Source organism: Pleurodeles waltl, chromosome 3_2, assembly GCF_031143425.1.
Source record: "Pleurodeles waltl isolate 20211129_DDA chromosome 3_2, aPleWal1.hap1.20221129, whole genome shotgun sequence".
Lineage (NCBI taxonomy): Eukaryota > Metazoa > Chordata > Amphibia > Caudata > Salamandridae > Pleurodeles > Pleurodeles waltl.
This window is the reverse complement of record NC_090441.1, coordinates 185,585,518-185,612,684: the sequence shown is the minus strand read 5'-3', so window position 1 is coordinate 185,612,684 and position 27,167 is coordinate 185,585,518. Positions and strand designations below refer to the sequence as shown.

Genomic DNA, 27,167 nt, shown 5'->3' with positions numbered 1-27,167 from the left:
TAGAAAAATATTATTTTCGAACCACAAGATTCAGAATTCAAGTAAATGCATAAATTGTAAGGTACGTGACGGTAAGTATAGAACTTTGAAGTAAAACAGTAATGTACACAGTTTTGTCAAACATGGCAATAAGCTATTTTAAAAGTGGACACAGTGCAAAATTCAAAAGTTCCTGGGGGAGGTAAGTACAGGTTAGTTTCTCAGGTAGGTAAAGCAATTACAAGTTCAGTCCCCGGGGCATAAGCAGCCCACTGTTGGGGGGTTCAAGTCAACCCCAAACACTCAGCACCAGCAACACACAGCCGGTCAGGTGCAGAGGTCAAAGAGAGGCCAAAATAGCATAGGCGCCTATGGAGACAGGGGGTGCTCCGGTTTCGGTCTGTTGGCAGGTAAGTACCTGTGTCCTTGGGGAGAAGACCAGGGGTGTTTAGTAGAGCACTGGGGGGTCCCAAACAGGCACACACACAGTACACCCTCAGCATTACAGGGGCGGCCGGGTGCAGTGCGTGAAGTAGGTGTCGGGTTTTGCGTTGAAAGCAATGGAGGGACCCAAGGGTCACTCTGGCGATGCAGGCAGGGCACAGGTGGGCTTCTCGGGCAAGGAGGAGGGTCACCTGCTGGTCACTCCCGCACTGGTAGTCGACTTCTCTCGGACCTGGGGGCTGCAGGTATAGTGCTTCTTCCAAGCGTTGGTGCTTTGTTACCGGGCAGTCGAGTTCAGGGGGATCCTCCAGATTCTCTCTGCAGGTGTCGCTGTGGGAGTGCAGGGAGGTCGTCTCAGGGTGGCCAAGTCATGGGAGTCACCTGAGGGTCCTCGCTGCAGCATTGGTTTCTCTGGACACGGTACGGGGGCAGAGTGTTGGGGACTCACGCTTCAGGAGTGAGGCTGGAGTCCCTTAAAAGATGGTTTCTTTGTTATTGTTGTTTGGACAGAGCCGCTGTCCACAGGAGTTTCTTGGTCCTTCGGTTGCAGGGCAGTCCTCTGAGTTGGCAAAGGTCGCTGGTCCCGCTGGAGGCGCCGCTGTTGCAGACTCGGAGTCTGGAGACAGGCCGGTAGGGCTGGGGCCAAGTCAGTTGTCGTCTCCATCGTCTCTGCGGGGCTTTCAGGTCAGCAGTCCTTCTTGTTAGGTCATCAGGAAATATGTTTTCCTGGGTTCAGGGTCGCCCCTAAATACTAGATTTAGGGGTGTGTTTAGGGCTGCATGTGGCTCCTCCCTCTGGGGACGGGGGCACATCCCTAATCCTATTGGGGGGAAATTCTCCAAAGCAAGATGGAGGATTTTCTAAGGCAGGGGTCACCTCAGCTCAGGACACCTTAGGGGCTGTCCTGGCTGGAGGGTGACTCCTCCTTATTTTTCTCATTATCTCCTCCAGACTTGCTGCCAAAAGTGGGGGCTGAGTCCGGGGGGTGGGTATCTCCACTAGCTGGAGTGCCCTGGGGCATTGTAACACCAGGCTTAAGCCTTTGAGGCTCACCACCAGATGTTACAGTTCCTGCAGGGGCAGGTGTGAAGCACCTCCACAAAGGACAGACTTTGTTCCTGGCCACAGAATGCACAAAGGCACTCACCCCATGTGGCCAGAAACTAGTCTGGAAGTGGCAGGCTGGCAAAGACCGGTCAGTCTAGCACTAGCAGTTGGGCTGGCATGCAGGGGGCATTTCTAAGATGCCCACTGTGTGCTTTTCTCAATAAATCCCACACTGGCATCAGTGTGGATTTATTGTGCTGAGAAGTTTGATACCAAACTTCCCAGTATTCAGTGTAGCTATTATGGAACTGTGGAGTTCGTGTTTGACAAACTCCCAGGCCATATTCTCTTTATGGCTACCCTGCACTTACAATGTCTAAGAATTTGCTTAGACACTGTAGGGGCATATTGCTCATGCCCTCACCTGTGGTACAGTGCACCCTGCCTTAGGGCTGTAAGGCCTGCTAGAGGGGTGACTTACCTATGCCACAGGCAGTGTGAGGTTGGCATGGCACCCTGAGGGGAGCACCATGTTGACTTAGTAATTTTCTCCCCACCAGCACACACAAGCTTTGAGGCAGTGTGCATGTGCTGAGTGAGAGGTCCCCATGCTGCAGCCCTTAGAGACCTTCCCTGGCCACAGAGCCCTTGGTACTAGGGGTACCATTCACAAAGAACTTATGTGAGCCAGGGCTGTGCCAATTGTGGAAGCAAATGTACAGTTTGGGGAATGAACACTGGTGCTGGGGCCTGGTTAGCAGGGTCCCAGCACCCTTTCAATCAAGACTAGCATCAACAAAAGGTAAAGAGTTGGGGGTAACCATGCCGACAGTGACATTTTCCTACATTGTCTGACTATAACCATAAACTTTAATGTCATTGCCCTCCAACTTCCGTCCGGACCAGTTTTTGTTGAAAAATGTCTCAGATATGATTGAAAAAGGTGATCCAGAATCCACTAGCATTATAGTGGAGAATCCATCAATGATAACTTTGCACTTTGGAGGAATATATAACTGGTTGTCAGTCAGTGTCAAGAATTTTGTATTGTTTAGGCTTATCTTCAGTAATCATCAAGACTACATGTAGGAAGTTGGCTCTGTATGTGCTATTTCAAAGTAAGGAATAGCATGCACAGAATCCAAGGGTTCCCCTTAGAGGTAAAATAGTGGTAAAAAGAGATAATACTAATGCTCTATTTTGTGGTAGTGTGGTCGAGCAGTAGGCTTATCCAAGGAGTAGTGTTAAGCATTTGTTGTACATACACACAGACAATAAATGAGGTACACACACTCAGAGACAAATCCAGCCAATAGGTTTTGTTATAGAAAAATATCTTTTCTTAGTTTATTTTAAGAACCACAGGTTCAAATTTAACACGTAATATCTTGTTTGAAAGGTATTGCACGTAAGTACATTAGGAACTTTGAATCATTTCAATTGCATGTATACTTTTCCAGTTATTGACAAATAGCTATTTCAAAAGTGGACACAGTGCAATTTTCACAGTTCCTGGGGGAGGTAAGTTTTTGTTAGTTTTACCAGGTAAGTAAGACACTTACAGGGTTCAGTTCTTGGTCCAAGGTAGCCCACCGTTGGGGGTTCAGAGCAACCCCAAAGTCACCACACCAGCAGCTCAGGGCCGGTCAGGTGCAGAGTTCAAAGTGGTGCCCAAAACCCATAGGCTAGAATGGAGAGAAGGGGGTGCCCCGGTTCCGGTCTGCTTGCAGGTAAGTACCCGCGTCTTCGGAGGGCAGACCAGGGGGGTTTTGTAGGGCACCGGGGGGGACACAAGCCCACACAGAAATTTCACCCTCAGCAGCGCGGGGGCGGCCGGGTGCAGTGTAGAAACAAGCGTCGGGTTCGCAATGTTAGTCTATGAGAGATCAACGGATCTCTTCAGCGCTGCAGGCAGGTAAGGGGGGGCTTCCTCGGGGAAACCTCCACTTGGGCAAGGGAGAGGGACTCCTGGGGGTCACTTCTCCAGTGAAAGTCCGGTCCTTCAGGTCCTGGGGGCTGCGGGTGCAGGGGCTTTTCCAGGCGTCGGGACTTAGGTTTCAGAGAGTCGCGGTCAGGGGAAGCCTCGGGATTCCCTCTGCAGGTGGCGCTGTGGGGGCTCAGGGGGGACAGGTTTTGGTACTCACAGTCGTAGAGTAGTCCGGGGGTCCTCCCTGAGGTGTTGGTTCTCCACCAGCCGAGTCGGGGTCGCCGGGTGCAGTGTTGCAAGTCTCACGCTTCTTGCGGGGAGATTGCAGGGTCTTTAAAGCTGCTCCTTGAAACAAAGTTGCAGTCTTTTTGGAGCAGGTCCGCTGTCCTCGGGAGTTTCTTGTCTTTTTCGAAGCAGGGCAGTCCTCAGAGGATTCAGAGGTCGCTGGTCCCTTGGAAGGCGTCGCTGGAGCAGAGTTCTTTGGAAGGCAGGAGACAGGCCGGTGAGTTTCTGGAGCCAAGGCAGTTGTCGTCTTCTGGTCTTCCTCTGCAGGGGTTTTCAGCTAGGCAGTCCTTCTTCTTGTAGTTTGCAGGAATCTAATTTTCTAGGGTTCAGGGTAGCCCTTAAGTACTAAATTTAAGGGCGTGTTTAGGTCTGGGGGGTTAGTAGCCAATGGCTACTAGCCCTGAGGGTGGGTACACCCTCTTTGTGCCTCCTCCCAAGGGGAGGGGGTCACAATCCTAACCCTATTGGGGGAATCCTCCATCTGCAAGATGGAGGATTTCTAAAAGTTAGAGTCACCTCAGCTCAGGACACCTTAGGGGCTGTCCTGACTGGCCAGTGACTCCTCCTTGTTATTCTCATTATTTTCTCCGGCCTTGCCGCCAAAAGTGGGGGCCGGGCCGGAGGGGGCGGGCAACTCCACTAGCTGGAGTGTCCTGCGGTGCGGTGACAAAGGGGTGAGCCTTTGAGGCTCACCGCCAGGTGTTACAGCTCCTGCCTGGGGGAGGTGTTAGCATCTCCACCCAGTGCAGGCTTTGTTACTGGCCTCAGAGTGACAAAGGCACTCTCCCCATGGGGCCAGCAACATGTCTCTAGTGTGGCAGGCTGCTGGAACTAGTCAGCCTACACAGATAGTCGGTTAAGTTTCAGGGGGCACCTCTAAGGTGCCCTCTGGGGTGTATTTTGCAATAAAATGTACACTGGCATCAGTGTGCATTTATTGTGCTGAGAAGTTTGATACCAAACTTCCCAGTTTTCAGTGTAGCCATTATGGTGCTGTGGAGTTCGTGTTTGACAAACTCCCAGACCATATACTCTTATGGCTACCCTGCACTTACAATGTCTAAGGTTTTGTTTAGACACTGTAGGGGTACCATGCTCGTGCACTGGTACCCTCACCTATGGTATAGTGCACCCTGCCTTAGGGCTGTAAGGCCTGCTAGAGGGGTGACTGACCTATACTTGCATAGGCAGTGAGAGGCTGGCATGGCACCCTGAGGGGAGTGCCATGTCGACTTACTCGTTTTGTTCTCACTAGCACACACAAGCTGGCAAGCAGTGTGTCTGTGCTGAGTGAGAGGTCTCTAGGGTGGCATAATACATGCTGCAGCCCTTAGAGACCTTCCCTGGCATCAGGGCCCTTGGTACCAGAGGTACCAGTTACAAGGGACTTATCTGGATGCCAGGGTGTGCCAATTGTGGGATCAATGGTACATTTTAGGTGAAAGAACACTGGTGCTGGGGCCTGGTTAGCAGGGTCCCAGCACACTTCTCAGTCAAGTCAGCATCAGTACCAGGCAAAAAGTGGGGGGTAACTGCAACAGGGAGCCATTTCTTTACACAAGCCCCCCCCAGCCCACAGGCCAGGAGACTCAGCCAAAGCTGGAAGAGTCTTCCTAGTCTGTCAGGCGAGGAAGAGTAGAGGAAATAGGCTGGTTGTTGCAGGGCCTACTCTGCCTTACATCCTCCTGTTCAGGTCATTCCCTCTGGGGAACTGACCCACTTCCACAGTGATAGGACCTAGTCTGAACTGCCTCTTGTCTGTGCTTTTTATGTCTTTACCCATTCTCTCTATTTTTAGGTCAGAGGTATCCACCTCTGCTAATCTTATCTTAGCCAGGGTCACCCCTAGTTTACCCAAAGAGGTTACCCAGAGCTGGAGTAACCCCACCATGACCAACAGGGTCAGGGGGCCTAACTTGTTATTTGGCATGGGGTCAGACCACCATGCCAAGGATAGTGCAGCCATAAAGGCTAACACCCAGCAGAGGCCACTGACAGCTGTCAGTGCCCAGAACCACACCTTTAGCTCTTCACCTACAAGGGAAGGGGCTAAGTTACAGGCTTCTTTGGGTTCAGGGTGCCTGTCTGCTGTATTAGAGTGGGGGGTTACCACATCTTGTAGTAAACACCCTTCTTCCACTCTTTCGTCTGTTAGCTGAGGAGCCACCCACTCAGGCTTAACAGTTGCCTGACTAGCCAGGACTTCTTGTGGGTCAGGTTGGACTTTATCAGGGCCATTTTTGGAGTTCTCCCCTACTGGAGCAGAATCTCCTTGGCTTGCTGGAACCTTGGCTAAAGGTTGTCCACCTTTCCTACTCTGTTTCCTTTTCTTTTTCTTCTGGGGCCTACTTGCATTTACTGCAGAGGCAGGCACTCCAGAATCCTTGGGAGAGGACTGGCCCTGGACCAGTTCTTCTCTTAGGCTCTGACTAACCTCTGGGTAGTCATTTCCAAGGAGACAATCAAGGGGGAGGTCTGTACTGACTACCACCCTTCTCCAGCTAAAAGTTCCACCCACTTCTATGGGCACAAGAGCCACAGGCCTATTAGTGACCCTGTCTGGGCTAACTCTTACTCTGGCCATCTCACCTGGGATGTACTGGTTTGAGAGCACCAGCCTGTCATGCACAATAGTGTGACTGGCACAAGTGTCTCTCAGGGCAGTGGCTGGGATTCCATTCACCTGTAGGTGGTGGAAGTGTCTACTTCCCTCTGGAATCTCCAACTCACCTGTTGGGCCCTTTTTCCAGTGGAAGGCTATGAAGACCTCCTCATCTGAGGAGTCATCCCCAATGGCTACACTGGTCACCCCTGGGATTTTGCTAGGGGGTTTGTTTTTGGGACAAGAAGTGTCCTTGGTGTGGTGCCCTGTCTGTTTACAGTTATGGCACCATGCCTTAGTGGCATCCCAGCTCTTACCCTGGTACCCACCTTTGTTTTGGGTTGTGTCTCTGGGCCCACCCACCTGGTCTGGTTTTTGGGGGCCTACAGGGGACTCTTTTTCTTTGTTTCTAGTGTCACCCAAAAAAAACGGAAGTCCTCATCCTCGGCAACACCCCGTCCGCCTGGGACGACTCCTGGTGGCCCACGGCCCTCGGCACCGCACCGACCCCCGCAGACCACGCCCGCAACCTCGGCTTCATCTTGGACCCTCTTCTCACCATGACCAAGCAAGTCAACGCCGTGTCCTCCGCCTGCTTCCTCACTCTCCGCATGCTCCGCAAGATCTTCCGCTGGATCCCCGCCGACACCAGAAAAACCGTGACCCACGCCCTTGTCACGAGTCGCCTGGACTACGGCAACACCCTCTACGCCGGGACCACCGCCAAACTCCAAAACCGCCTGCAACGCATCCAAAACGCCTCGGCCCGCCTCATCCTCGACGTACCCCGCAACAGCCACATCTCCGCACACCTGAGACACCTGCATTGGCTCCCAGTCAGCAAAAGGATCACCTTCCGTCTTCTCACCCACGCACACAAAGCCCTCCACAACAAGGGACCGGAATACCTCAACAGACGCCTCAGCTTCTACGTCCCCACCCGCCCCCTCCGCTCCGCTGGCCTCGCACTTGCTGCCGTCCCTCGCACCCGCCGCTCCACGGCGGGTGGGAGATCTTTCTCCTTCCTGGCGGCCAAGACCTGGAACTCCCTCCCCACCAGCCTCAGGACCACCCAGGACCACTCCGCTTTCCGGAGACTCCTAAAGACTTGGCTGTTCGAGCAGCGATAACCCCCCCTTTCCCCCCTAGCGCCTTGAGACCCGCACGGGTGAGTAGCGCGCTTTACAAATGCTAATGATTTGATTTGACCCACTTTCTCCTGGGGAGGCTTTGTAACCCCTTTCTTTTGGTCACCCCCAGTGGAAGTTTTGGTTACCCTAGTCTTGACCCAGTGGTCTGCCTTCTTTCCCAATTCTTGGGGAGAAATTGGACCTAGGTCTACCAGATACTGATGCAACTTTTCATTGAAGCAGTTACTTAAAATGTGTTCTTTCATAAACAAATTATAAAGCCCAACATAGTCATACACTTCATTTCCAGTTACCCAACCATCCAGTGTTTTTACTGAGTAGTCTACAAAGTCAACCCAGGTCTGGCTCGAGGATTTTTGAGCCCCCCTGAATCTAATTCTATACTCCTCAGTGGAGAATCCAAAGCCCTCAATCAGGGTACCCTTCATGAGGTCATAAGATTCTGCATCTTTTCCAGAGAGTGTGAGGAGTCTATCCCTACACTTTCCTGTGAACATTTCCCAAAGGAGAGCACCCCAGTGAGATCTGTTCACTTTTCTGGTTACACAAGCCCTCTCAAAAGCTGTGAACCATTTGGTGATGTCATCACCATCTTCATATTTAGTTACAATCCCTTTAGGGATTTTCAACATGTCAGGAGAATCTCTGACCCTATTTATGTTGCTGCCACCATTGATGGGTCCTAGGCCCATCTCTTGTCTTTCCCTTTCTATGGCTAGGATCTGTCTTTCCAAAGCCAATCTTTTGGCCATCCTGGCTAACTGGATGTCCTCTTCACTGGAGTTATCCTCAGTGATTTCAGAGGTGTTGGTCTCTCCTGTGAGGGAACCAGCATCTCTGACTATTATTTTTGGAGTCAGGGTTTGAGAGACCCTGTTCTCCCTAGATAGGACTGGTAGGGGGGAATTTTCCTCCAAGTCACTATCCTCTTCCTCTGAGTTGCCACCCTCAGAGGGGTTGGCCTTTTCAAACTCTGCCAGAAGCTCCTGGAGCTGTATTTTGGTAGGTTTGGGGCCCATTGTTATTTTCTTTATTTTACAGAGTGACCTTAGCTCCCTCATCTTAAGATGGAGGTAAGGTGTGGTGTCGAGTTCCACCACAGTCACATCTGTGCTAGACATTTTGCTTCTAAAAGTTGGAATACTTTTTAAGAATCTACAACTGGTTCTAGAATCTAATTCAAACTTTTACAAACTTTTAAACTCTAAAAGAAATGCTAAACAGGATCTAACACAAGGCCCTAGCAGGTCTTTTAAGAATTTAGAAAACTTTTCAAATTGCAAAAATCAATTTCTAATGACAATTTTGGAATTTGTCGTGTGATCAGGTATTGGCTGAGTAGTCCAGCAAATGCAAAGTCTTGTACCCCACCGCTGATCCACCAATGTAGGAAGTTGGCTCTGTATGTGCTATTTCAAAGTAAGGAATAGCATGCACAGAATCCAAGGGTTCCCCTTAGAGGTAAAATAGTGGTAAAAAGAGATAATACTAATGCTCTATTTTGTGGTAGTGTGGTCGAGCAGTAGGCTTATCCAAGGAGTAGTGTTAAGCATTTGTTGTACATACACACAGACAATAAATGAGGTACACACACACTCAGAGACAAATCCAGCCAATAGGTTTTGTTATAGAAAAATATCTTTTCTTAGTTTATTTTAAGAACCACAGGTTCAAATTTAACATGTAATATCTTGTTTGAAAGGTATTGCAGGTAAGTACATTAGGAACTTTGAATCATTTCAATTGCATGTATACTTTTCCAGTTATTGACAAATAGCTATTTCAAAAGTGGACACAGTGCAATTTTCACAGTTCCTGGGGGAGGTAAGTTTTTGTTAGTTTTACCAGGTAAGTAAGACACTTACAGGGTTCAGTTCTTGGTCCAAGGTAGCCCACCGTTGGGGGTTCAGAGCAACCCCAAAGTCACCACACCAGCAGCTCAGGGCCGGTCAGGTGCAGAGTTCAAAGTGGTGCCCAAAACGCATAGGCTAGAATGGAGAGAAGGGGGTGCCCCGGTTCCGGTCTGCTTGCAGGTAAGTACCCGCGTCTTCGGAGGGCAGACCAGGGGGGTTTTGTAGGGCACCGGGGGGGACACAAGCCCACACAGAAATTTCACCCTCAGCAGCGCGGGGGCGGCCGGGTGCAGTGTAGAAACAAGCGTCGGGTTCGCAATGTTAGTCTATGAGAGATCAACGGATCTCTTCAGCGCTGCAGGCAGGCAAGGGGGGGCTTCCTCGGGGAAACCTCCACTTGGGCAAGGGAGAGGGACTCCTGGGGGTCACTTCTCCAGTGAAAGTCCGGTCCTTCAGGTCCTGGGGGCTGCGGGTGCAGGGTCTTTTCCAGGCATCGGGACTTAGGTTTCAGAGAGTCGCGGTCAGGGGAAGCCTCGGGATTCCCTCTGCAGGCGGCGCTGTGGGGGCTCAGGGGGGACAGGTTTTGGTACTCACAGTCGTAGAGTAGTCCGGGGGTCCTCCCTGAGGTGTTGGTTCTCCACCAGCCGAGTCGGGGTCGCCGGGTGCAGTGTTGCAAGTCTCACGCTTCTTGCGGGGAGATTGCAGGGTCTTTAAAGCTGCTCCTTGAAACAAAGTTGCAGTCTTTTTGGAGCAGGTCCGCTGTCCTCGGGAGTTTCTTGTCTTTTTCGAAGCAGGGCAGTCCTCAGAGGATTCAGAGGTCGCTGGTCCCTTGGAAGGCGTCGCTGGAGCAGAGTTCTTTGGAAGGCAGGAGACAGGCCGGTGAGTTTCTGGAGCCAAGGCAGTTGTCGTCTTCTGGTCTTCCTCTGCAGGGGTTTTCAGCTAGGCAGTCCTTCTTCTTGTAGTTTGCAGGAATCTAATTTTCTAGGGTTCAGGGTAGCCCTTAAGTACTAAATTTAAGGGCGTGTTTAGGTCTGGGGGGTTAGTAGCCAATGGCTACTAGCCCTGAGGGTGGGTACACCCTCTTTGTGCCTCCTCCCAAGGGGAGGGGGTCACAATCCTAACCCTATTGGGGGAATCCTCCATCTGCAAGATGGAGGATTTCTAAAAGTTAGAGTCACCTCAGCTCAGGACACCTTAGGGGCTGTCCTGACTGGCCAGTGACTCCTCCTTGTTATTCTCATTATTTTCTCCGGCCTTGCCGCCAAAAGTGGGGGCCGGGCCGGAGGGGGCGGGCAACTCCACTAGCTGGAGTGTCCTGCGGTGCGGTGACAAAGGGGTGAGCCTTTGAGGCTCACCGCCAGGTGTTACAGCTCCTGCCTGGGGGAGGTGTTAGCATCTCCACCCAGTGCAGGCTTTGTTACTGTCCTCAGAGTGACAAAGGCACTCTCCCCATGGGGCCAGCAACATGTCTCTAGTGTGGCAGGCTGCTGGAACTAGTCAGCCTACACAGATAGTCGGTTAAGTTTCAGGGGGCACCTCTAAGGTGCCCTCTGGGGTGTATTTTGCAATAAAATGTACACTGGCATCAGTGTGCATTTATTGTGCTGAGAAGTTTGATACCAAACTTCCCAGTTTTCAGTGTAGCCATTATGGTGCTGTGGAGTTCGTGTTTGACAAACTCCCAGACCATATACTCTTATGGCTACCCTGCACTTACAATGTCTAAGGTTTTGTTTAGACACTGTAGGGGTACCATGCTCGTGCACTGGTACCCTCACCTATGGTATAGTGCACCCTGCCTTAGGGCTGTAAGGCCTGCTAGAGGGGTGACTGACCTATACTTGCATAGGCAGTGAGAGGCTGGCATGGCACCCTGAGGGGAGTGCCATGTCGACTTACTTGTTTTGTTCTCACTAGCACACACAAGCTGGCAAGCAGTGTGTCTGTGCTGAGTGAGAGGTCTCTAGGGTGGCATAATACATGCTGCAGCCCTTAGAGACCTTCCCTGGCATCAGGGCCCTTGGTACCAGAGGTACCAGTTACAAGGGACTTATCTGGATGCCAGGGTGTGCCAATTGTGGGATCAATGGTACATTTTAGGTGAAAGAACACTGGTGCTGGGGCCTGGTTAGCAGGGTCCCAGCACACTTCTCAGTCAAGTCAGCATCAGTACCAGGCAAAAAGTGGGGGGTAACTGCAACAGGGAGCCATTTCTTTACACAACACTTTCGACATCTTGGGTACCATGTTCAATTTCCAATTGTTTTCCAACAATTGAATTAACATTCCTTTTTGATCCGCAAACTGTAGAAAAATGTCCACTTTTACCACATTTGAAACACTCTTTAAAGAAGGCAGGACAGGTTGATTTGTTGGTATGCAAATTTGATCTACATCGTATACATTTTAATTTGTTTAGGTTATTTTTGGTGTAGCCTTTACTGTACTTATATTTGTTGACATTGCGTATTGCAGCTACTTCAAGATGATTTTCTTTGTCATCATTTAATGTCTTGCAAGATCGTATTGACCTTTCCATACCTTTAACAACTTCTATTACTTCTTTAAGTGATGGATTTTTGTGTCTCAGAAGTTGTTCTTGAATCTTTTCGTTATAACAGTGCGTAATAATTTGATCCTGAATATATTGATCAGTAATGGCACCAAAATCACAGGGTGAAGCCAAAATGCAAAGAGCAGCCACATGCCCTTCGACAGGTTCTGTGGCAAATTGGTGCCGTGAATAAAAGGTATAACGTTCTGTAACTAAATTTGATTCATCTGTGAAATGTAATTGTAATCTGTTCAAAGCCTCAAAGAAAACATCAGAATCATTTATATCAGTTCCTTCAGGGGGTATTGTAGGAAAGTACCATCTTGCCTGGCATGTTACCCCCATATTTCACTGTATATATGTTGTTTTAGTTGTATGTGTCACTGGGACCCTGCCAGCCAGGGCCCCAGTGCTCATAAGTGTGCCCTGTATGTGTTACCTGTGTTATGACTAACTGTCTCACTGAGGCTCTGCTAATCAGAACCTCAGTGGTTATGCTCTCTCATTTCTTTCCAAATTGTCACTAAGAGGCTAGTGACCAATTTTACCAATTTACATTGGCATACTGGAACACCCTTATAATTCCCTAGTATATGGTACTGAGGTACCCAGGGTATTGGGGTTCCAGGAGATCCCTATGGGCTGCAGCATTTCTTTTGCCACTCATAGGGAGCTCTGACAATTCTTACACAGGTCTGCCACTGCAGCCTGAGTGAAATAACGTCCACGTTATTTCACAGCCATTTTTCACTGCACTTAAGTAACTTATAAGTCACCTATATGTCTAACCTTTACCTGGTAAAGGTTGGGTGCCAAGTTACTAAGTGTGTGGGCACCCTGGCACTAGCCAAGGTGCCCCCACATTGTTCAGGGCCAATTCCCCGGACTTTGTGAGTGCGGGGACACCATTACACGCGTGCACTACATATAGGTCACTACCTATGTGTAGCTTCACAATGGTAACTCCGAATATGGCCATGTAACATGTCTAAGATCATGGAATTGCCCCACCAATGCCATCCTGGTATTGGGGAGACAATCCCATGATTCCCCGGGTCTCTAGCACAGACCCGGGTACTGCCAATCTGCCTTTCCCGGGGTGTCACTGCAGCTGCTGCCAACCCCTCAGAAAGGTTTCTGCCCTCCTGGGGTCCAGCCAGGCTTGGCCCAGGAAGGCAGAACAAAGGACTTCCTCAGAGAGAGGGTGTTACACCCTCTCCCTTTGGAAGAAGGTGTCAGGGCTGGGGAGGAGTAGCCTCCCCCAGCCTCTGGAAATGCTTTGATGGGCACAGATGGTGCCCATCTCTGCATAGGCCAGTCTACACCGGTTCAGGGATCCCTCAGCCCTGCTCTGGCGCTAAACTGGACAAAGGAAAGGGGAGTGACTACTCCCCTGACCTGCACCTCCCCTGGGAGGTGCCCAGAGCTCCTCCAGTGTGCTCCAGACCTCTGCTATGTTGGAAACAGAGGTGCTGTTGGCACACTGGACTGCTCTGAGTGGCCAGGGCCAGCAGGTGACGTCAGAGACTCCTTCTGATAGGCTCCTTCATGTGTTGCTAGCCTATCCTCTCTCCTAAGTAGCCAAACCCTCTTTTCTGGCTATTTAGGGTCTCTGCTTTGGGGAATTCCTTAGATAACGAATGCAAGAGCTCATCAGTGTTCCTCTGCATCTCTCTCTTCACCTTCTGCCAAGGAATCGACTGCTGACCGCGCTGGAAGCCTGCAAAACTGCAACAAAGTAGCAACGATGACTACTGCGACACTGTAACGCTGATCCTGCCCCCTTTTCGACTGTTTTCCTGGTGGAGCATGCTGTGGGGGTAGTCTGCCTCCTCTCTGCACTAGAAGCTCCAAAGAAATCTCCCGTGGGTCGACGGAATCTTCCCCATGCAACCGCAGGCACCAAAGAACTGCATCACCGGTCCTCTGGGTCTCCTCTCAGCACGACGAGCGAGGTCCCTTGAACTCAGCAACTCTGTCCAAGTGACTCCCACAGTCCAGTGACTCTTCAGTCCAAGTTTGGGGGAGGTAAGTCCTTGCCTTCCCACGCTAGACTGCATTGCTGGGAACCACGTGTTTTGCAGCTACTCCGGCTCCTGTGCACTCACCGAGGATTTCCTTCGTGTACAGCCAAGCCTGGGTCCACGGCACTCTAACCTGCATTGCACGACCTCCTGAGTTGTCCTCCGGCGGCGTGGGACTCTCTTGTGCAACTCCGGGTGAGCACCAATTCACTCCACTTCATAGTGCCTGTTCTGGCACTTCTGCGGGTGCTGCTTGCTTCTGAGTGGGCTCCTTCTCTTGCTGGGCGCCCCCTCTGTCTCCTCACGCAATTGGCGATATCCTGGTCCATCCTGGGCCACAGCAGCATCCAAAAACCCTAACTACGACCCTTGCAGCTAGCAAGGCTTGTTTGCGGTCTTTCTGCGGGAAAACACTTCTGCAGGACTCTTCACGACGTGGGACATCCATCCTCCAAAGGGAAAGTTTCTAGCCCTTGTCGTTCGTGCAGAATCCTCAGCTTCTACCATCCGGTGGCAGCTTCTTTGCACCCACAGCTGGCATTTCCTGGGCATCTGCCCACTCCCGACTTGATCGTGACTTTTGGACTTGGTCCCCTTGTTCCACAGGTACCCTCGTCTGGAAATCCATCGTTGTTGCATTGCTGGTGTTGGTCTTTTCTGCAGAATTCCCCTATCACGACTTCTGTGCTCTTTGGGGAACTTAGGTGCACTTTGCACCCACTTTTCAGGGTCTTGTGGTGGGCTATTTTTCTAACCCTCACTGTTTTCTTACAGTCCCAGCGACCCTCTACAAGGTCACATAGGTTTGGGGTCCATTCGTGGTTCGCATTCCACTTCTAGAGTGTATGGTTTGTGTTGCCCCTATCCCTATGTGCCCCCATTGCATTCTCTTGTGACTATACATTGTTTGCACTGTTTTCCATTGCTATTACTGCATATTTTGGTATTGTGTACATATATCTTGTGTATATTTGCTATCCTCCTACTGAGGGTACTCACTGAGATACTTTTGGCATATTGTCATAAAAATAAAGTACCTTTATTTTTAGTATATCTGTGTATTGTGTTTTCTTATGATATTGTGCATATGACACTAGTGGTACTGTAGGAGCTTCACTCGTCTCCTAGTTCAGCCTAAGCTACTCTACTAAGCTACCTTTTCTATCAGCCTAAGCTGCTAGACACCCCTCTACACTAATAAGGGATACCTGGGCCTGGTGCAAGGTGTAAGTACCCCTTGGTACTCACTACAAGCCAGTCCAGCCTCCTACAGGTATATGTAGAGGTAAATGATCAATTATTTCCTGAGCTTCTGTACCAATAACATTTAATAGTAGACCTTTTTTCTAGTCGCAATTCCCATCAATGGCAATCATAAAATTATTAAATAAACCATGCCATTTGCTTCACTTCATGGGTACATCCCCTGGATTTTGTTGTAGTGGCGGAGGTGGATTACAACACTGTTGCATTGTTAATTGAAAAATATGAAAATAAATGTATATAAATATAATCAAATCAGCAATAAAAAATAAAAAAACAGGAGTTGGTACTCACTTTTTTGACAGTTTTAAATAATGAAATTAGGTTGCTGAAATCTTGAGGAAAACAAAGCTCCCAGAATATAATTGTAAGGCATATGCATGTTATGTGTGACTAATTTGAAGAATGCACATGAAACTAACAAAGTGTGGTCACGTAAGTCACGTTCAAGCCGGAAGGCTACCGGCTGTTAAAAAGCTTTAAGTGCTGCTAGAACTCCAAATTTAAAATGTAGAAAACAGCAAAACTTGAGAACACATAACTAGAAGGAAAGCTGCAAACTGAACAGCCTTAATTGCTGCCCCACACTGAGCAAGTCAATAAATCAGGGAAATAACTGAAGACAAACATCCATTTCCTACCGAGTGACAGTTGAGGAGAAGACCAAATCCAGTAGTTGTCGTAAATAAAGAGTGAGTAGCTCATTAAGCCAACTCGTAATTTTCCTCTGATGTGACTGACACAGCGGGGAATGATCATCACCAAAATGTAGTAATGAAGTTCCAGAAGTAAGATGGAAAATGTTTTGTTTATTCTCAGTAAAGTTCCCAGCAACAGAGCAGCTGGCTGACAGGAACAAGCATCAAGAAGCAACTGGCAAATTAATCAAACAATGCATTCCAGATAGGATAAAAAGGAATGCTCTCGTGCACAGACGCACGCACGAGAAAATAAAACAAACGTGGATAAATATAGCATTAAAGGTACTATTTGTTACCAGAAATATGAACGGTTAAAACATGCCTACTCTACAAACTACTACATATCTCCTCTCTTCAATATTATAATTAAAAATAACAAAAAATAAATAAATAAGAACAAAACAAAATCAACATATTTTTTGGGTAGGACAGATACTCTTTTAGAACGATCTACACCATCATTGTTGACTCTCTCATGGACATAATCTTTAACTTGTACATTATCCTGATGATTGACATTTAGCACAATATGCAAAATAGTGGAATCAATAATCTGAAAGTCCTCATTGCAATCAATAGGAGTTTCCTCGTTACCTACAGCACCGGAGGTCGTCGACTGAGGTCTTTCCCTGTTACTGTCACGTACAGTATCTGAAAAAGAAAAGTATTGCGATTTATCCATACATACATTCTTCATATCCCCTGAAGACAAATCCATAAAGGAATTTGCATCATGTTTTTCAGTATCATTTGTGATTTAAGCAACTCTGCTTGGACTCCACCATGAACCATTATTCAAATTGGCTACACATACAACCTTGAATGCTTTTGAAAACTTTGACTCAGCCTTTCTCACCCGATAAGGACGTTTGATCCTGACAAAATCTCAAATTTTCACCTTAGTGTTATCAATGTTATTTTTGTCTAATTCTCCCATACTTTCTTGTCAACCTTTGTTTTAGCCTCAGAATACATTTTTTTAAGGTCAATAATGGGCAATTCTTTTCTCAACCATGCAGGGAATAATGTGGTGCGTGGAACATGCCCTTAGAGCATGGAAAATGGTGAAAACCCAGTTGTTAAATTGGTGGACGAATGATATGCCCAAATCTTTTCTTCAACAAATTCTTTGACATTAAACCTATTGATTATAGCCGATTGTATGGCCTCCACAATATCCCTATTAAATCTTTCAACAAGGCCAATCATATTTGGAGTATAAAGCGAAGTTTTTAAATGCAAAATATTATTAACTTACATGAATTTCTGAAACTTAAAGGATGTGAACTGTTTACCATTGTCGGTGACAATAGTAGATGGTAACCCCTCCTTAAAAAAAAAACATTCTTTTAAAAATCTTATAACACTGTCAGTGGTGGGTTGAGCAGTCCATTTTATCTCGGCCCATTTAGAAAAGTAATCAATAAGTACAATGACATACATCTTGCACCTAGCTAGATTATCATACAGTCCCAGAATATTCAATGCTACTTTGTTCCATGGTCTTGTTGGAAACTCAGATTTAACAGGTACACATTTACTGGTGACAAGAGACTTATCAGAATTAGAGCAAATGACAATGTTTGAAAAATCACGAAATTTGCCTATCCATATAAGGCCACTAAAACATTTCTCTTATTTTATTTTTGGTTAAGGTTTCCCCTAAGTGTCCTGCGTGGGCTAACTTAATAATATTGGGGCGAATCGCCTTAGGAGGAAAACCACAATCATCTTTTAAGATTAAATCCTCTGATACTGAAATCGAATTTCTGACCTTCCAGCATATCTGCATAGATGGTGATAATAACGTTTCACGAGGCCATTCTTTGTTACAAAATGTTTTAATGTTTTGTAATTCCTTATCCTCACTACAACTCTTACACCAGGCATCCTTGAAAAACTCATCCGTACATAAGGGTAAAATATCATCCATAGCAGCAACCACACATTCTTCTAATGTCTCAGGAAACAATTTACCAGAACTGTCAGGTAATCTGGATAGACAGTCAGCCACACAATTGAAAATTCCTTCAATATGTACTGCTTTGAAATTATACTCATATTTTTGACAAAATCCTGACTGGACGAGAAGATGCTCTACCAGTACAATTACTGTTTAGCAAAGCTAATAAGGGTTTGTGATCCGTTTTAATGGTAAATTCTCTGCCCTTCAAATATGTTTTAAAATGTTCCACTGCCCAAGTGCATGCTAAGGCTTCTCTCTCAATAGGTGAATATTTAGATTCAAAAACTGAAAGAGGTCTTGAAGCGAAAGCCACAGTATTTTCTGTGACTTGATTTTTCTGAGTAAGTATTGCCCTTAACCCCTCAGAGCTGGCACCCACATAAATAGCACAACGTAAACCTTGACTGAAGTGAGACAATGGTGAGGCCTCAATAATGTTTTTTTTTTAATTTATCATACACCTCCTGATGTTCACTCAACCATGTAAATTGTACTCCCTACTTAAGTACATTTCTTAAAGGTAATGCTATTTGGGAAAATTGAAACAAACCTTAGAGTAAAATTCACACAAACCCAGGTAAGATCTTAATTGATCTTTATCAGAGGGTATGCCCATCTCTTTAATAGCTTGTAACAAACAGCTTGTGGAGCTATTCCCTTCGAAGATATGGTGTGCCCTAAATACTCTACTTCCTGTGTTAAAAATGTACATGTTTTCATTTGTAGTGTCATCCCTTTTTCTTGTAAAACTGACAGTACTTTTGACAATATCATATTATGAGAATCAATGGTTTGAGCAAAAATTAGAATGTCGTCTTGAAAAGCCATAACTCCATCCATGTTCCCAAATAACTTATGCATAAGCTTTTGGGATACGGCTGCAGTGGACGCCAACCCAAGCGGCATGCGGGTATATCTGAAAGCCACTTCTGGAGTTACAAATGTAGTTAAATTTCAGCATTCCTCATCAAGAATAATCTGATGATATGCTGATTTGAGATCAATAGATGTAATACATTTCGCTAAGTGCAAAAAGTTATTGGATCTTTGGTAGGGAATGGCAATCAATAATAACTTGTTTATTTAATGATCTCAAATCTGCACATAATCTCAAAGACCCACTCTTTTTTAAACTAAAACTATGGGAGAAACCCATTCAGAGGGGTCTACTGGTTCAATTACACCATCCTTAAGTGACTGATAAAGCAAAATACTAAGTTCTTTCCTAACACTAAGTGGAACATCCCTCAGCTTGTGTCTGACTGGTAATGTTCCCACTTTCAATTTAATGTTGTGTGAATCCTTTAACAGTACCCAATTATTTTCTGAAGACATTTTTGTACTCTGAAATAATCCCTTCAATACCTTGCTGTATGGTCATGCAATACACCAGAACATCAGCAGATGGATCCAAAATCATCCCATGATTACCTTGATGTCTCCATCCCAAAATGTGCTGTCCTTTGTCAACCTCATATATTTTACCTAAAATATTGTGGTCATGACAAGAAATAGAAGCTACAAAATAACCTATAATATAAATTATTGTCTGTAGGAAGCTGGCTCTATATATACACTATCTCAAAGTGAGAGATAGTGTGCACAGAGTCCAAGGGTTCCCCTTAGAGGTTGATAGTGGCAATAATAGATAATACTAATGCTCTATTTGTGGTAGTGTGGTCGAGCAGAAGGCTTATCAGAGGGTAGTGTTAAGCATTTGTTGTACACACACAGGCAATAAATGAGAACGCACTCAAATACTTCACTCCAGGCCAATAGGTTTTTATATAGAAAAATATTATTTTCTTAATTTATTTTAGAACCACAAGGTTCAAAATTCAAGTAAATGCATAAGTTTTAAGGCACTTGACATAGGTAAGTATAGAACTTTGAAGTAAAACAGTAATGTACACAGTTTTGTCAAAAATGGCAATAAGCTACTTTAAAAGTGGACACAGTGCAAAATTCAAAAGTTCCTGGGGGAGGTAAGTACAGGTTAGTTTCTCAGGTAAGTAAAGCACTTACAAGTTCAGTCTCTGGGGCATAGGCAGCCCACCGTTGGAGGTTCGCGTCAACCCCCAACCTACCAGCACCAGCAACACAGGGCCGGTCAGGTGCAGAGGTCAAAGAGGGTCCCAAATAGCATAGGTGCCTATGGAGACAGGGGGTGCTCTGGTTCCGGTCTGCTGGCAGGTAAGTACCTGCGTCCTCAGGGAGCAGACTAGATGGGTTTAGTAGAGCACTTGGGGGGTCCCAAACAGGTACACAGTACACCCTTATCGGCGCAGGGGCAGCCGGGTGCAGTGCGTGAAGTAGGTGTTGGGTTTTGCTTTGAAAGCAATGGAGGGACCCGGGGGTCACTCTGGCGATGCAGACAGGGCACAGGGGGGCTTCTCGGGCAAGCCACCGACTGGGCAAGGAGGAGGGTCAACTGCTGGTCACTCCTGCACTGGTAGTCGACTTCTCTCGGACCTGGGGGCTGCGGGTGCAGCGCTTCTTCCAGGCGTCAGGTCCTTTGTTACCGGGCAGTCGCGGTCAGGGGGATCCTCCGGATTCTCTCTGCAGGTGTCGCTGTGGGGGTGCAGGGAGTTCATCTCTGGGTGGCCACATCGTGGGAGTCTTCTGGGGGTCCTCGCTGCAGCGTTGGTTTCTCTGGACTCGGGCCGGGGGCATCGGATGCAGAGTGTTGGGGACTCACGCTTCAGGAGTGAGGCTGGAGTCCCTTTAAAGAAGGTTTCTTCTTTGTTGTTTGGACAGAGCTGCTGTCCACGGGAGTTTCTTGGTCCTTCGGTTGCAGGGCAGTCCTCTGAGTCGCCAGAGGTCGTTGGTCCCACTGGATGCGTCGCTGTTGCAGGTTCTCTGAGTCTGGAGATAGGCCGGTGGGGCTGGGGCCAAGTCAGTTGTCGTCTCCGTCGTCTCTGCAGGGCTTTCAGGTCAGCAGTTCTTCTTTTTGTTAGGTCATCAGGAAATCTGTTTTCCTGGGTTCAGGGTCGCCTGTAAATACTAGATTTAGGGGTATGTTTAGGGTTGGAGGGCAGTAGCCAATGGCTACTGTCCCGGAGGGTGGCTACACCCTCCTTGTGCCTCCTCCCTCTGGAGAGGGGGGGCATATCCCTATTCCTATTGGAGGAATTCCTCCAAAGCAAGATTGAGAATTTTCTAAGGCAGGGGTCACCTCAGCTCAGGACACCTTAGGGGCTGTCCTGGCTGGAGGGTGGTGACTTCTAGTTTTTCTCATTATTTCCTCCGGACTTGTCGCCAAAAGTGGGGGCTGAGACAGGGGGGCAGGCATCTCCACTAGCTGGCATGCCCTGGGGCATTGTAACACCAGGCTTGAGCCTTTGAGGCTCACCGCCAGGTGTTACAGTTCCTGCAAGGGGAGGTATGAAGCACCTCCACTCAGTACATGCTTTGTTCCTGGCCACAGAGTGCACAAAGGCACTCACCCCATGTGGCCAGAAACTAGTCTGGAAGTGGCAGGCTGGCAGAGACCGGTCAGCCTAGTTCTAGCAGTTGGGCTGGCATGCAGGGGGCATCTCCAAAATGCCCTCTGTGTGCTTTTCTCAATAAATCCCACACTGGCATCAGTGTGGATTTATTGTGCTGAGAAGTTGGATACAAAACTTCCCAATATTCTGTGTAGCCATTATGGAACTGTGGAGTTCGTGTTTGACAAATTCCCAGGCCATATACTCTTTATGGCTACCCTGCACTTACAATCACTAAGAATTTGTTTAGACACTGTAGGGGCATATTGCTCATGCAGCTATGCCCTCACCTGTTGTATAGTGCACCCTGCCTTAGGGCTGTAAGACCTGCATGGGTGACTTACCTATGCCACAGGCAGTGGGTTGGGGGCATGGCACCCTCAGGGGAGTGCCATGTTGACTTAGTCCTTTTCTGCCCACCAGCACACACAAGATGTGAGGCAGTGTGCATGTGCTGAGTGAGGGGTCTCAGGGTGGCATAATATATGCTGCAGCCCTTAGAGACCTTCCCAGGCCACAGGGCCCTTGGTACTGGAGGTACCATTTACAAGGGACTTATCTGTGAGCCAGGGCAGTGCCAATTGTGGAAACAAGGGTACACTTTAGGGAAAGAACACTGGTGCTGGGGCCTGGTTAGCAAGGTCCCAGCACACTTTCAGTCAAAACTATCATAAACAAAAGGCAAAAAGTTACGGGGTAACCATGCCAACAGTGGCATTTTCCTACATTGTCTGACTATAACCATAAGCTTTAATGTCATTGCTCTCCAACTTCCGTCCAGACCAGTTTGTTAAAAAATGCCTCAGATATTATTGAAAAAGGTGATCCAGAATCCACTAGTATTATAGTTGAGAATCCATCAATGATAACTTTGCACTTTGGAGGAATATATAACTGGTTGTCAGTCAGTGTCAAGAATTTTGTATTGTTTAGGCTTATCTTCAGTAATCATCAAGACTACACTTTCGACATCTTGGGTACCATGTTCAATTTTCAATTGTTTTCCAACAATTGAATTAACAATCCTTTGAGATCTGCTAACTGTAGAAAAATGTCCACTTTTACCACATTTGAAACACTCTTTAAATAAGGCAGGACAGCTTGATTTGTTGGTATGCGAATTTGATCCACATCGTATACATTTTAATTTGTTTAGGTTATTTTTGTTGTACCCTTAACTGTACTTATATTTGTTGACATTGCGTATTGCAGCTACTTCAAGATGATTATCTTTCTCATCATTTAATGTCTTTCAAGATCGTATTGACCTTTCCATACCTTTAACAACTTCTATAAGTGATGTTCTTGAATCTTTTCGTTATAACAGTGCGTAATAATTTGATCCCAAATATATTGATCAGTAAGGGTACCAAAATCACAGGGTGAAGCCAAAATGTGAAGAGCAGCCACATACCCTTCGACAGGTTCTGTGGCAAATTGGTGCTGTGAATAAAAGTTAAAACGTTCTGTAACTACATTTGGTTCAACTGTGAAATGTAATTGTAATCTGTCCAAAGCTTCAGAGAAAACATCAGAATCATTTATATCAGCTCCTTCAGGTGGTGTATGTAGAGGTAAATGATCAATTATTTCCTGAGCTTCTGTACCAATACCATTGAATAGTAGCCCTTTTTCTAGTTGCAGAAAAGAAATTCCCATCAATGGCAATCATAAAATTATTAAATAAACCATGCCATTTGCTCCACTTCATGGGTACATCTCCTGGATTTTGTTGTAGTGGCGGAGGTGGATTACAACCCTGTTGCATTGTTAATTGAAAAATATTCAAATAAATGTATGTATATATATAAATATTTATATAATCAAATCAGCAATAAAAAAAAAAAAAAAATAGGAGTTGGTACTCACTTTTCTGACAGTTTTAAAAAATTAAATTAGGTTGCTGAAATCTTGAGGAAAACGAAGCTCCCAGAATATAATTGTAAGGCATATGCACGTTATGTGTGACTAATTTGAAGAATGCACATGAAACTAACAAAATGGGGTCACGTAAGTTACGTTCAAGCCGGAAGGCTGTTAGAAAGCTTTAAGTGCTGCCAGGACTCCAAATTTGAAATGCAGAAAACAGCAAAATTTGAGAACATGCAAGTAAGAAGGAAAACTGCAAACTGAACAGCCTTAATTGCTGCCCCACACTGAGCAAGTCAATAAATCAGGGAAATAACTGAAGACAAACATTCATTTCCTATGAGTGACAGTTGAGGAGAAGATGAAATCCAGTAGTTGTGGTAAATAAAGAGTGAGTAGCTAATTAAGCCAACTCCTAATTTTCCTCCGATGCGACTAGCACTGCTGGGAACGATCGTCACCAAAATGTAGTAATGAAGTTCCAGAAGTAAGATGGAAAATGTTTTGTTTATTATCAGTAAAGTTCCCAGCAACGGAGCGAGCGGCTGGCCGACAGGAACAAGCATCGAGAAGCAACTGGCAAATTAATAAAACAATGCATTCCAAACAGAATACAAAGGAATGGTCTCGTGCACAGATGCACGCACGAGGAAATAAAACAAACGTGGATAAATATAACATTAAAGGTACTATTTGTTACCAGAAATATGAATGGTTAAAACATGCCTACTCTACAAACTACTACAACAGTGCAAAGGTTCCCCTTACAGGAAGAATGGATTAGCTGCTGAGCCCCAGGTCACAGGTGAGTGCCTGTGTTGGGCTCCTGATGGCCCTAGAAGTGGGAGTGCATTCTAGACAACCTAGAGCAGCTAGGATAACCAGAGCTAGCCGCTAGAAACACAACAAAGTAATTCCACTTGTAAAAAAAAAGCTACACTTCTAAAAACAAAAACTATGTTAGATCCTGCGCTACCTGCAAATTATCGACCCATCGCTCTCCTACCTTTTCTGAGTCACGTGGTGGCGAAACATGTGAATAAACTTTTGGTGGACTCCTTGGAGAAGCGTCAGCTGTTCGAGCCCTTGCAGAAGACCTGTGCATAATACTGAATCTGCTCTTCTTCAAGTGACTGAGGCTCTGTGACAAACTGCTGATGATGGAGGCTCTGGAGCACTTTTCAATTAGATGTAAGAGTCACGTTTGATATAGTGTCCCATGGGATGCTCCTACAGCAATTACACAAGAATGTAGTCCGGGGCAAAGTATGGGCCTCGTTTGCTTCTTTTTTTAAAGATCAACCCTTTCAGGTGATCTCTCCACCATGTACATCTACTACGAGAACCTTAAATGATGGGGTTCCTCAGGAGTCTGCCCTAAGTCCCACCCTCTTTAATATTTACGTGCAGCCATTGGCTGATGTCATGAAATCTTTTGGAATTTTTCTGGTACCCTAAGCAAATGATGCACATCTTACTATATCATTGACTGCGGGGTCTGTAGATGGCCATGTCAGTTTTCAGAACTGTATGATAGCCGTTGTTGATCAGATGCATTTTAACTGTTTGAAGTTGAAGAGCAACAAAACGGAAATGCTCTTGTTAGGTAAACACTCACAAGAGTGGGGAGATCACTGGTGGCCCAGGGTGTTGGGGGCTCCTTCCAAGCCCAAATGTTTTTTTTTAAAAATCTGGATGTTTGGGTTGACGACTCGTCAAAGTGCTGACTGCTGTCCACATTGGCAACCTCAGAAGCCTTAAAACCATCATTGGCTTCTTCCATCCCCAGGTTCGGAGGACGGTCATCCAGGTCTTTGTCACCTCTCGTCTTGATTACTGTAACATCCTCTATGTGGTTGCCACCAGTTATGTGAAAAACATGCTGTCAATCGTTCAGAACGTGACAGTGAGATTACTTTTAAATCTTCCAAAATTCGACTCCGTCTCTTAGCTACTTTGTAAGCTGCACTAGGTTCCGATAGAGAGGCGTATTCAGTTCAAGGCTCAGTGAGTAGCTCATCGGACGTTGAACAAGCAGGCTGCATCTAGTCTGTCATACTTGCTTCAGCCCTGTAACCATACTGGGGGCCTGATTTAGATTTTGGCGGAAAGGTTACTCTGTCACAACGGTGATAGATATCCCGTCCGCCAAAATCTAAATCTCATTATTATCTATAAGGGGATGAGGGTCAGGGTGAGCACACCCTGACTACCAAGTCAATATAAGTGAAGGGGGGGTAAAGACACCCACATCTAATTATTGTTTTCAAAAACTGATTTTATTGCAAGATCTACAGATCCAGGCAGCTGGAACTGGGGGGGGGGACCAGCGAGGCCCCTTACCTGTGGTTCAGTAATGTGAGCCACAGTCCCAGGGCAAGCTTCAGGATCTGCTACATGGCGTATCCAACCCCTGTGGACAGCCAAGTCCCCACCGTGCTGCAGTTGGGCACAAGGGTTGGCCCTGTGTGTAGTGATGGCCACAGGCCCTGGGCTCTGGTGGCGGGTTGGGTCTGTTCACACCAATTATTGTAATCCAATCTATGTTCCAATAATTTACACAGCACAATATTTAATATAAGTGACTGTCATTAAAAAAGTCATTCTGTTTTTAAAAAATCATATCTTTGAGTCTTTTTAAATAATTTTCAAGCTTCAAAATTATAGAACCAACCACAAGGCGGCTCCACTGAGAAGGGCATAGTGGGCAAAAAAACAATGAACTAAGATGTGGCTCCAATATTTACCAGTGGCTGAGTTTAAGTCAAGCATTCCACCCATCACCATTTTGTCTTCCTCAGTGCGACACCTTTACTACAACAGGTATTAACGGATGTGTGTCCTCGATAACTGTGTCATAGGAATGAAGCCATACCACACTGATGAGGTCTTAATAGGCCAAAGCCAATCTGGGGTTGCTCATGTTTCCATTTGGAGAGGACCGTGCTTGGCATTTCGCTGGGCAGTTTCTAGTGGAACAGGACCCAGGGTGAATTGCATTTAGCTGGTCTAGTGAGCAAAAAACAATGATCTGGGATGCAGGCCTGCATAATTACCAGAGGATGAGATTAATTCAGGCCTTCCATCATCACCTTATTAGGTCTCGCCTGCGACAGCGTATACACTGCTTGTGAGCACACTCTTGCTTGAGAGATGTATTGTGTACAACAAAGGGGCTAGCAACCCACACATTGTTTTCTATTTGTTGGCTTCCTTGTCACTCTTCTTTGCTGCCTTTTAATTGGGCAGCATGTTCCTCTTCTTTGGCTGCAGCATGGACCATTTACAGATTCCTTTAGCTTGACTGCTGTCCTTCCGCTGATCGAGGTACTTTTTTTTTTTTTGTCGCTTCTTCCCCCTCCCCCACCCTCTGTTGCGACCTAAAAAGCACTAAGACGCAGCAAGCGCTAGCTGCGTCATTGCGCTTATTCTAAGCATCTCGTTGCCCCTTCCAATTTCCTTTTATGGGTTGACTGCATGGGCGTAGGAAGTGTGGGGGACGCGGGGGATGTATCCCCCCCAGATTTTGGAGGGTGGGGGACACGGGGGACGAAGGTGGGGGGGACAAAGGGACACAATAATTTCCCCTCTCACATCTATTATTCAGAGGGCCATTAGCGCACAAAAGCACTACTTATAACAGCCCTGTACCGACCATCCTCCAATCTGATGGTAACAGAATGAAGGAGAGTCAGGAGGCCCCCTGCTCTTTTGTTTGTCCTGTTCACACCTGTGGGCATTAAGGGTGCTCATAAGAACAAAGGGCACGAGGAGGAGAAAAGAGTTTTGGATGATTACTGTCTGCATCATCTGCCGACTTGAAGAGGAGCACTGCAGGATGCCTTCAAGAGGAGCTGCAAGACATTGAGCAAGATCTAAAGAGATAACAGAGTCCCACTCAGCCTGACACCTGCAGGCTAGAAAGGAGACTCTGTGAAACACAATGTTTGTATTTGCCTAAGATCACACCAGTTGGTGAAACAGTGAAGTCGAGATTGGGCCCAGATTTTACCT

At 46.7% G+C, this 27,167-nt stretch overlaps 1 protein-coding gene across 2 annotated transcripts in view; it reads right to left on the bottom strand.

The window, feature by feature from the left end:
* LOC138286664 (indian hedgehog protein-like) overlaps positions 1-27,167 on the bottom strand; it is a 53,333-nt gene that overhangs the window by 14,535 nt on the left and 11,631 nt on the right. Inside the window, exon 2 of one of the 2 annotated variants that reach the window (XM_069227131.1) lies at positions 16,425-16,481. The exons of the other annotated variant lie outside the window; for it this stretch is intronic. Within the exon in view, the coding sequence (XP_069083232.1) occupies positions 16,425-16,481 (57 nt within the window). The remainder of the gene's footprint in view (positions 1-16,424; positions 16,482-27,167) is intronic. 2 annotated transcript variants of the gene reach the window in all.